The 12,190-nt window shown below is 38.5% G+C and overlaps 1 protein-coding gene across 2 annotated transcripts in view; it reads left to right on the top strand.

Moving 5' to 3' along the window:
• Positions 1–12,190, top strand: part of pof1b (POF1B actin binding protein) — a 42,418-nt gene that overhangs the window by 19,564 nt on the left and 10,664 nt on the right. For both annotated transcript variants that reach the window (XM_007244445.4, XM_007244444.4), the window contains exons 3-8: positions 1,715–1,929; positions 3,506–3,539; positions 5,069–5,149; positions 5,369–5,461; positions 9,467–9,580; positions 11,831–11,983. In XM_007244445.4, coding sequence (XP_007244507.3) covers positions 1,715–1,929; positions 3,506–3,539; positions 5,069–5,149; positions 5,369–5,461; positions 9,467–9,580; positions 11,831–11,983 — 690 coding nt within the window. The remainder of the gene's footprint in view (positions 1–1,714; positions 1,930–3,505; positions 3,540–5,068; positions 5,150–5,368; positions 5,462–9,466; positions 9,581–11,830; positions 11,984–12,190) is intronic.

The following is a 12,190-nucleotide window of genomic DNA, read 5'->3' as shown; positions in this document are numbered from 1 at the left end:
AGTTTAAAAAAGTAAAAAAAGAAAGAGCTATTTTAACAGCAGTAGAATTGTTCTAATTTATGGCAGTTTATGGCTGTCGCAGTCTGTGTTGGTGTGTTAAAGAGAAAGGAGCAAGCTGAGCTATGTACTTTGTTGTACATTATTTCATATCAGTTATAAAATTTAGTAAAACTGACACCAGTAAATAGAATTATTACTAGTGTTTGCTAATATTCTAGAATTGTACAGTTTTTTTTAATCTCTTCAGTAGCATAGCTGACATGAAGTATCATAGAGAATTACAGAGTATTTTAGAATCATAGTATTATGATATCATCGTTATTGTGGACAATGTCCTGTGCCCTGTGATGCCCAACTCTATCATAATCCCGAATGGTACTTTTTTTCATAAAACTACTCTTTTTCTTGAGACTCATGCAAACATTTCCTATATTTCACTGATTGTCTTGCGTCTAGAGTCTTCTAGAATCTTTTAATCACTTGTGAACTGGACTATTAAAGCTATTAAATATTGCCATTGATGTGTCTTCCACTGCAACCTGTTGTTAAAGAGAACCGGTCCTGTTTAAAATTTTGAAATGGATATATAAGCTGTGTATTATGGTCTTGATGAGTAATTGTAATTGTAAGTATTTAGGCTATCCTCTGTTCACAGAGAAGAGGTGCAGCGACGCTTAAACAAGTCACCACTAGCAGAGTAATCTTCTGGAGTCAGGTCTTTCGGTGCACCCTGCTGAGCTCAGACCCTGTGCGAACCTGCTGCTTCAGTTTCACTCTCACGGCCTCACACAATCCAGTCTGACTGCTCTGCCACGCCCCTGTTTTTACCAGTGTGGAACTAAGCCGAAAGAACTTTTAGGCTTGCGTGCGACACCAGGTCACAGTTACATTAATCAAACCACACAGTGACAGCTAGAGCATGTAGCACTAGAGCTGCTCATAGTAGTGTTGCATAGATGGGTAATTATGTCCACATTTTGGGATGCATTAATTACTGAGCTCTATAGTAAACACAGTTCTTAAGATCCAATGTTCAAATATGGGATTGTTTGACAATATGAGCCAAAACCTGAGGGTTGAAGTTCCAATGTAGCATAGAAACCCATTCATTCAAATCAGTGGTCTTTAAGACTTGTGTAAATCACTTATGTAGCTTAGAGGAGAACTCCGGTGTAGAGTAACCCACCTCGGTTCTCCTGCACCATTCTGAGATCCAGCAATTGTCACTGTTTGTCCAAACACTTTTTAGACTGGGTGATACGGGACATATTCTTGCCCCTGCAGATAAATGGCTTTTTTACACCCTTTTTTTAGGCTCAGAGTAGCTCCACACCTCATTGGTAGAATCCGGAGAGCCCAGAAAACTGTTATGACCACAGCTGTAGTAGAAGCAGTAGTAGAAGCATTTCAAGATTTAGAATTTTGGCTATTTTACACATTAAAAACAGTCATGCAGCTGTTAGAAGCCACATAATTTGAATTTTGAACGTAATTTGTAGCAAACTTTGGCTTCAGCACTTGTTTCCAGTAATTTGAGAGAATACATAGACAATTTGTTATCTCTGCATCTTTATTTGTACCAGGTTTTATTTGTACCGTGTTTGTTTGTTCTTCAGTAGAATTCCAAGGTGTATCTGGTTTTAATGTGAGAATCTGTAGTGACAAATCCATGCTAAATAATTATTCCTCTGCTCTTTTTGTTCTCTTTGTCTAGCCGGAGGTGGTGGAGACCAGCTCTGTGCGTTCAGAGATTGTGAATGTGGATTTGAAGAATCATCTGAGAAGTGAGGTGAGGACTGAAGTGGTGGAGCCCGAGCCGCTGGCCAAACTGGACACACGCTTCTTCGGCGAGCTGCTGGCTGAAATCTACCGCAAGAACTGTAACATTCACAGCTGCATCTCTGAACACGTGTCCAAAATCCGTGGACGGTATGAGCAACTTTTATTTTTATTCTTTATTATTTTCCAGCCAGAGCATTCAAATGGTAAATAGGGTTGTTAAAATGCGTTATTATGTTTCATCGACTGTAGATGGCAATTTATGTGCGTCAGTTTTTTTTTAGGATTTTTCTCGATTTAATCATTTTGAATAGTATTTAATATAAAGTTTACCTAAAAAATAAAGTTTTCAGTGTATTATGTTGTGAAATCGTTCCTTACATTTGTGGATAGTATTTTTTAAAACTTCTGAATCATCAATCATTAGTTGTTTCTTTATCGCTCATTATGTCCAGTTGATATAGCAGTAGAGCGTAGGATTTTAGCAGTGGAAGTACAGCTGCTGGTTAACTAGTTATTTTTAGTTGCACCTTTAAGACATTTAATGTCTTCAGGAAGTGGGCAGGTGGTGCAGAAGTTTATTATTATATTCAATTATTGTCCATATTAATTCCTCTGTGATATGGAGCTTTTATTACCTTTCTTTTTTTCCCTCATTTTCATCTTAAAGACTGCAGCCTTTGCCATCTGTTGCACAAGCTAAGGTGGGACTGGAAAGCTAGCTAGCTAGCTAGTTAGCTAGGTAGCTAATGAGACAAACTACTAGCGATCTGTTTTTATGCTTAGAAAAATAAAAAGTTTTAACAAGGAAAATATTTAAATTTGTAGGCTTTCTTTGGTTGCTTGTGCCACTATCTTTCCATAGACCTCCCCTCAAAACGGCTGCATGGTAATGGAAGAAATAGACACTGAATTTTTTTTTCTGCAATATGTATATTGTGATATTTAAAAAGTCTGAGATTTTCTCCAGATTTCACCAGAAGTTATTTCAAATGAAAAATGGACTAAGAATTCATTACTAGAGTAAAATAAATGATACTAGGCATATATAATCTACATCTGGAAGACATGTCTTGTAAGATACAGCAGCTCTAATATCTACAATATGCTCAAACATGTATATTTTGTATTACAATATCAACATTGATCACAAAAATTACTAAATGTTCTCATATTGCCAACCCCTACCTGGATCTCCTAAGATCACAACTACATTACAGGCTAAGGCGTATTATTTACTGTGGACAAGAAACACAATGAAGCCTGAGTTATTTGTAAGAGGCCTAATGAAGCCCAGTCCTGCTGGAAGGTCCTGTGTATTTAAGTGGGGTTAACAGCCAGTTTGGCTAGATCTTTTCTCATCGTTGAAAATTCAAGATCACCTGATAAAAACCTGTCCCTGACATGTAAATGATGAATCTCTGAGGTAATGAATAGTACTTAGCATTATCTTAATCATGGATCCCATTATCTTTGCTAACTGAGGTCTTATCTATACTTGTAATGACATCATTCTTTAAACAGCAACAGCTGGGAGTCTCTCTCCAGAAAACTGAAACCTCTCCCTTTTCCCAGACCTTCTGTGTGACGCTATGGTCTGTGATTCACAGAGCAAACATTGGCTTCTTTTTTCCACAGTTCTGGATGTCTCAGTAAAGCTTCTGTTTTTTAATCTCTTTTGGCTGTTAAGTGTGTCACTCATGCTCTGTCTTGTTCTCTTCCACAGAAAACACCTGCTTGACCCCACCATTGATTACAAGGTAGGGAGTGGCTGCCCAGTCAGGCTTAGCAACACTTCTGTTGCACGTATGAGCTGTTGCTCAGGTCACAGTTTGATTAGAAATGAGATGTTTGAGATGTTTGAATTGAGACATTTTACCATTATTTTATGAATAACATTAACTGGATTAGGACTTGATGGCAAAAGCACTAGTAAAAAAAAACGCTGCATCTCACATGATTGGATGTAAAATTTGCATTTTTAAGAATCAGTATCTCAAATTGTCACTAATCTGTGAGAATGAGACAATTTCAGAAAGAAAAACTTTCCTCAACATGAATTTTAAAGACCTTGGATCTTCCACGTTCTACAGTACATAAAATCATTAAAATATTTAAAGAATTTGGAGAAATCCCTGTGCACAAGGGACAAAGCCGACAGTCAGAATCGGATGCTGGAGATCTTCAGGCCCTCAGGTAGCACTGTATTCAAAACAGGCATGATTCTTTATTGAAAATCAATGCATGGTCAAAAGAGAACAGTTCTGTTGCCAGATTAATCGAAAAATCAAAAACTATGAATACAGTGTCTTGCAGACTTAAAGACGGGAGGGACCGTCCAGCTGGCTGTCAGCTCACATTTTAGAGGCCTGTATGGGTTGTGTTAGTGGCGTGGGCGTGGATACATTTGGAAAGGCACCATCAATTCTAAATTGTGTATAAAGGATATTTAGAATAATATGCTCTAATCCAGACAATCTCCTCCAGTCTCTTTCAGAGAAGGCATTGTATATTTCAGAAGGACAGGGCTAATTCACAAAATGTACATGCTGTACTTTTTTGCCCTAAAATAATATGGCCCTAAAATAATATCACAATATTTCATGGAATTTTTGTGATAAGCGATATGACAAAACACTGAATAAAAACATATTTCAAGAACACACTACTGCAACAAAATTCAAAATGTATTTTATTATTGCATACGATATGATATGGCACACCCCTGAGATATGAGATATTAAAAAAATACAAGAATCTGTCTCTAGTAAATATATATATAATAGGAAATGAGAACAGTGTAATTTTCCTTTAGCTAAAAACAGCAAAAAAAGTAGTACCCTAATGTGATAATTAGGGGTGGGTGATATGGCACGATATTTCAGGGTATAATATTACTTAAGATATTAAAAAATGTTGGCGATATTAATGTTTACAATACAATATAGCACACCCCAAGCCGGGACTGTTAGAATCCTACATTAGACAGAATGAGACAACATTTTCTTCTCACTTCTCAGACATTTAAAGAGTGTTGTTAAAAGAAGAGGCGGTCCTGTCACAACTGTTTTCTGAATGCATTGCTGAAATCAAGTTGACATGTTTTATTGAAAATGTTCCATTGAAAATGTGTCTGATATTTAATTACATTATGTTTTTCTTTACATTGATTCACATTTTATAGTGTTCCATTTTTTTTTTGTGGAATTGGGGTTGTGTATTAGAGAATACGTTTTCTAAACCTGCATGTGTTTGTTTGTTTGTTTGTGTGTATTTGCATTTGGAACAGGTGGAGAAAGAAGAGATAGAGGCCCTCATTCCCAAAGGCTTATCTGAACTGACCAAGCAGCAGATCCGCTACCTCCTACAGGTGTGTGTTTTTGAATGTGTGTGTGCTGTGAGTGGTGGAAACAATCAACACTCCTTTCTACCACACCCTGTTCTCAGACTGCCCCACCTTAAGTCTCCTGAGTTGTAGTAATAATAATAGCAGCTGGTTTGGTCATTGCTGCTCATACCAGATAAAAATACACTGTGTCTGCTGGTTCATAAATTCCTGTGTTTATTGTGTCTAATTATTTCTTCCCAGACACGCATGACGGCTGACAAGACCATGCGTCTTCTTCTGGCCACCTTCAGCAGCCTGAGAGAAGAGTTGGTGCACTTGCAGGAGGATTTGAGGGTGAGGTTATAAGGGTTGCAGTGGGAAAAGGTTATGTGGTATGCTATGACATTAAAATACATGGTTTTAACAGGGAAACGCTTGCTTCTTAGCTTTACTGGTATAAAAAAAAAATCATATTCCCCAAGTCTTAGCAACTAGCACTCAAATGCACACACAAAGCAAAACTAAGTTCACCACAAAATAATAGCTTATCTCTGTTGCATGTGATCTGAAAAAAACCCTGTAAATGAACATAGGGTTTGTCAACACTGTCAACAACTGTCAGTGAGTAATCCAGCTTGGAAAAATGGTTGGCAAAATAAGACTAAAAGGACAGTGCTGTGCCTGGAGGAAAAAGAACACTGCACCAAATTCTTATAGCTACTGTGAAGCATGGTGGAGGGAGCATCAATGTTTTGGGCTGCTTTTTTATCAGGACCTGAGCACCTGTTATCTTTGGCATCATCACCCATTATATACTCTTAATTTTGTTTTAGTTGTTATGGTTCATTTTAATAGAAACAGTCACAGACATATTTGTGATATACTCACGGCAATGAAAACAAATAAAAAAAGTCATAAATTGTTGAAGTTTCGCACAAAAAAGTGCTCAACAATTGTGCTTTATTGCAGAAACTTCCAGGAAGTAAATTTTGTGAGATTACATGCTCTATCGTAAGCCCTTACCAAACTAATTTGGGTACCAGAAGTTATTTTGGGATAATGTGTGTGCGCATGTCAGGTAGCTTATCTTGTTCCAGAAAATCCAGCAAAGATTTACAGTCGCAGCAGAGGCCCTGCTTTGGAAATATTTGGTTGTTTTTTTAAAAATGCCACTCCTGTCGCTCTAAGCTAGAGGAGTTCATTGCACTCTTTGGAATGTACTGCAGGCTGTTTTGCTCACAGCAGAATCTGTACACAACCATTTGGTGAAAACCTACTACACTCAGCCACTTATGCAGGTTAAATATGTGTGGGCATTTATTTAAGTGTGTGCAAACTGTATATGTCATAAAAAAATGGGCTTGGGATAATGACTGGACGATGTGACAAATTTATAACAAGGTTTAGTTTGGTAAATGTGATTTCATGCTGTGTCTGGAGAAAAACAAGAACACTGCTCCAAACTCTCATAGCTACTGTGAAGCATGGTGGAGGGAGCATCATGGTTTAAGGCTGCTATGCTGTGTTAGGACCAGGACACCGGTCATAATCATCAGCTAGTATATCATCACCGCTTACAGATATGTAATATATGATCACTGCCCTCTAAATAATTGTCTGAGTCCAAAGTTTTAAGTCAAATTTATGCAGAAATATAAAACATTCTAAACAGTTCTAAAAACTTTTCAGCACCAGTTTAAGAGTATTCATGACATTGCTTAAAATGGTGATGGCTTGTATTAGGGGTGGGAATCGTTTACTATCTCACGATTCGATTCGATTCCGATTTTGGGGGCCACGATTCGATTCAAAATCGATTTTTGATTCAAAACGATTTGATTTATAAAAATTTCTGCTTCTGGCTTATGAATCTTATTGAAAAAAGCCTCCAAAATATACACTGGTCCTGAAGCAGGTAATGTGTTACAAAAACAATAAAATGTGCAGGAATGTGGGTCCTCAGTGACAGAGGAATCACTGGGATATCACAATGACGTTAATGAACAATAAATAAATAATAAATAACACTGATTTATTACCAGGCTACTAGCGGTGGTGTGTAGGTGACGCTGCTGGGCTGATGTGATGATAGCACTGGAGCGCTAAAGTTCAGGAGCAGCTGCTGATTAACTAGTTAATTTAAGGTCGTTGTATTTCTTCAGAAAGGGAGCAGGAGGTGGAGAAATTAATTCATATTGTCCATTCCTTAATTCCTCTGTGATGAGGAGCTGAAATTAGCTCTGATTAGCTTATTGTTATTTTTCCGTTCCGCCTTAAATGCTGCAGCCCGCTGCCACCTGTAGCGTTATTTAAGGTGGAACTGGAAAGTTAGCTAGTTAGCTAGCTAACAGTTACTGAAACTAACTACTAGCGATCTTTTTTATGCTTGTTATGAAGCATTCTGCCATAAAACATTAAAACTACACGTTAATCTAAGGTAATATAATGCTTGTTCTGCCATCTTACCGGTGATTCTCAAACACCTACGCTCTGTGTGTGTCTGGAAGATCTCCGTTTGAAGGGACAAGCGCTATCCCCAGGGTTGCCAGGTCCAACAAAAATACCCAGCCCAAAATCAGTCTAAAACCCGCCCCTCAGAATCGATTTTGGGACATTTTAAATCGATTCTGAATCGTAGTAAATGAGAATCAAGATTCTTATGTGAATCGATTTTTTGGCACACCTCTAGCTTGTATGCAAATCAAACATTTTTGGTCACAATATTGGTATGAAATCTATATACTTACATACAAGACTGGAGATACAGGTGCATCTCTAATTCTATTCAGTAATTCAGTTCAAAATGTGAAACTCATGTTATATAGATATATTAAACACAGAGTGATCTATTTTAAGTGTTTTATTAAGTTTTATTAAGACCATGCGTCTTCTTCTGACCACCTTCAGCAGCCTGAGAGAAGAGTTGGTGCACTTGCAGGAGGATTTGAGGGTGAGGTTATAAGGGTTGCAGTGGGAAAAGGTTATGTGGTATGCTATGACATTAAAATACATGGTTTTAACAGGGAAACGCTTGCTTCTTAGCTTTACTGGTATAAAAAAAAAAATCATATTCCCCAAGTCTTAGCAACTAACACCACACTCAAATGCACACACAAAGCAAAACTAAGTTCACCACAAAATAATAGCTTATCTCTGTTGCATGTGATCTGAAAAAAACCCTGTAAATGAACATAGGGTTTGTCAACACTGTCAACAACTGTCAGTGAGTAATCCAGCTTGGAAAAATGGTTGGCAAAATAAGACTAAAAGGACAGTGCTGTGCCTGGAGGAAAAAGAACACTGCACCAAATTCTTATAGCTACTGTGAAGCATGGTGGAGGGAGCATCAATGTTTTGGGCTGCTTTTTTATCAGGACCTGAGCACCTGTTATCTTTGGCATCATCACCCATTATATACTCTTAATTTTGTTTTAGTTGTTATGGTTCATTTTAATAGAAACAGTCACAGACATATTTGTGATATACTCACAGCAATGAAAACAAATAAAAAAAGTCATAAATTGTTGATGTTTCGCACAAAAAAGTGCTCAACAATTGTGCTTTATTGCTGTTTGTTGAGTAATTCAGTTCAAAATGTGAAACTCATATGTTATATAGATATATTAAACACAGAGTGATCTATTTTAAGTGTTTTATTAATTGCTGATGACCATGGCCTACACCCAATGAAAACTCAGTATTTAGGAAAATTAGAATATTATAAAAGACCAATTGGTGCTTTTGGCACTGTGGCCAGTGTGCCAAGTCCTGCTGGAAAATGAAATCTGCATCTCCATAAAACTTGTCAGAAGAGGGAATCATGAAGTGCTGTAAGATGTTCTGGAAAAACACTACACTGACTTTAGACTTGATAAAACACAGTGGATCAACACCAGCAGATGACATGTCTCTCCAAACCATCACTGATTGTAGAAACTTCACACTAGACCTCAAGCAGTTTGGACTGTGTGTCTCTCCACTCTTCCTCCAGACTCAGCTCCCTTGACTTCCAAATAAAATGATAAATTTATTGATGGTCAGTGATGGTTTGGAGAGACATGTCATCTGCTGGTGTTGATCCACTGTGTTTTATCAAGACTAAAATCAGTGCAGTGTTTTTCTGGAAAATCTTACAGCTCTTCAGGCTTCCCTCTGCTAAAAAACATTTATGGAGATGCAGATTTTATTTTCCAGCAGGACTTGGCACACTGCCCACACTGCCAAAAGTACCAATTGGTCTCACATAATATTGAATTTTCTGAGATACTAACTTTTGGGTTTTAAGCTGTAAGCCATAATCATTAACAACTTTTAAATGATATTTATGAAGTTTATGAAGTATGTTCTTTGTGTTTGCAGCGGCTGGAAAGTGAAAAAGAGGGTCTGGAGAGGGACTTGATGTTTAAAGCTGAGCAGGCACAACAGTACGACAGATTACTGGAAGCAGTGCGAGAGAACAACCGACAACTGCAGGTATGTGCATTGAGCAGCACGTGCTACACACACTCACTAAGCATTTTACGTTTACATTTGGGGTATTTAACAGATGCCCTTATCCAGAGTGACTTACAAAAAGTGCATTTATTAAAAAATATCCATAGCTAAAGTCAAGAGATACATCAAGCTTTGATAATGTTTTGACACCCAGGAGAAAATTGTTAGTTTAGGAACTCTTTATAAAGATAAGCATTTGAAGACAGAGAGGGACTCTGCTGTTCTGACATGCAGTGGAAGTTCCATCCGCCAACTTGGTGCAGGACAGTGAAGAGTTGAGATGTCTGTCTTCTGTGGTACTTGAGGGATGGTGAGTCAAGCCAAGCCATAGTGGAAGTATGAAGGAGCTGGACCATTTTGGGCTTTGTAGGCCAGCGTTAGGGATTTGAATCTCATGCAGGCCACAACAGGAAGCCAGTGGCGGGAACGCAGCAAAGGTGTCACATGACTGAGCTTCAGAAGACTGAAGATGAGTCGTGCTGTCATATTTTGAATAAGTTGCAGAAGTCTGGTGGCTCGCAGCTGAAGATCAACCAAAAGAGACTTGCAGTAGTCAAGTTAAGTGAAGTGACAAGAGACTGCACAATCACTTCAATGGCTTCCTTAGAGAGAGACAGTCTAAGGATCATTGGGAAAACCTGTAGACCGACTCATTCATGCATTTATCTCAATCATTCATGCAGATACAGGCCAGCAGCTTCAGGTGATTTTCATATCATCCATCAGAATAGGGGGGAAAAATGTGTTAACTCAGTGGTTTTGAGCGTGGCATACTCAAACCAGATGGGCTGGTTTGAATATTTCTAGAATTGCTGACCTCTTGGGATTTTTTTTGTTGCTGAACAGTTTCTAGAGCACAGGTTCTTAACCCCTTTTTCACAGTGTGACCCTTAATACTCTTCAAAATATGTCCTAATAATCTTCTACAGTGTGGTGGGCTATTTAATGAAAGTATAATGTATAATGTCCAGTCCTGATTCTGTGCACATTTTATTTTGCGGTGTAAAATTGATTTTTGGTGTTGTAAAACAGGATAAAGAGTACTAACCTTTGTTTAGTAGCCCCCCTCCGCTCTCCTGCAGCTTTCTGAGATCCAGTCATTTTTAGCAGTTTGTCCAAAAATGCATTAGACTATATGATGTGTCACTTTTTACACTGTTATCCAGGATCAGACTAGCTCTACACCTCTTTGGTAGAATCTGGAGAGCCTAGACATTTAAAACAACTCATTAATAACTTTAAAAGTACGGAAAAAGCTTATTAAAAACTGCTGTTTTCACCCTATAGCGTTAGTAACATACGGGCGCCGCAATCTTAAGGTATAGTCATGAGTAGATTAGGTTAAACAGTGTTTTTAATAAGCTTCTTGAGCACTTTTAAAGTTATTAATGCCTCGTTTTAAATGTCAGGGCCCTCTGCACTCTATCAATGAGGTGTGGAGCTACTTTGAGCCTGGATAACGGTCTAAAAAGTCGAACCAAAAGTCAAATTTACGCTGGAGTTCTCCATTAAGTTTCCTCTGAATGGTGTAATAAAGAAAAACACATCCAAAAGAGTGTCAGGTCTGCGGACAGAGACATCATGTTAATGAAAGAGGTCAGCAGAGAATGGGAATACTAGTAGGAGCTGGCAGAAAGGATACAGTAACCCAGAGAACCACTCTATACCACTGTGGTAAGTTAAAAAGCATCTCAGAACATGTCAAACCTTATGGCAGACGGGCTACGACAGCAGAAGACTGAGTTTCACTTCTCTCAGCCAGGAACATAATGCTGAAGATGCAATTTGGCACAATGGTCTCCCTTGAAACCCAGAGGCACTATGTCAAGTTGCCATTGATATACCATGTTGATAAAATTTGTCAAAAGGAAATTATCAGACTGGTCCAGTTATATTACTCAGATAATTGCTCTGCATACCTATGATGAGCAGAAAAACACCTCAGAACTCATCCAACTTTGAGGCATATGGATTAGAACAGAAGAAGACCACATCGGATTCTATTTCTGTCAGCCAAGAACAGAAAGCTGAGGCTGCAGCTTGGCACAGCATGAATCTATGACCCAACCTGCATTGTATCAAACCAAACCGAGCAAACCAAATGGTTAAATAAAATACCAAAAACTGTTGCACCCCTAGCCTTGTGCCACTTTAAAACTGATCACAAACAGGTTTCATTAATGAGTTTATTGATCCTCATCTTCTTTGCGTTCTTTCTTACTCCATCAGAACTCCCTGAAAGAGACCAGCTCTATCCAGCGCAATTTGGAGACTCAGCTCATGAGCACCCGCAGCATAGACTCCAGTAAAGACTTCCGCATGAAAGAGCTGGAGGGCAGCAAGAGGGCTCTTGAGCAGGAGAACGAGCTGCTGCGCAAGAAGGTAGGAACTCTCCATTGTAGCTTTCAGGGACTCCTGCAGTAGAGCTCACACCAACACAAGCTTTCCTGCTGCTGCTGCTGCTGCTGCTGCTGCACATCTGTTAACTCAGAGTCTGCAGCAACACTGGCCTGCGTTTGTAGAGCCTTAAGACCTGAATACCTTTCCTCATTTCACTATGATATTGGGAACAACACCACAGCCGGAGAC

Source organism: Astyanax mexicanus, chromosome 17, assembly GCF_023375975.1.
Source record: "Astyanax mexicanus isolate ESR-SI-001 chromosome 17, AstMex3_surface, whole genome shotgun sequence".
Classification (NCBI taxonomy): Eukaryota; Metazoa; Chordata; class Actinopteri; order Characiformes; family Acestrorhamphidae; genus Astyanax; species Astyanax mexicanus.
The sequence above is the reverse complement of the archived record's forward strand: the minus strand, read 5'-3'. Positions and strand labels throughout refer to the sequence as shown.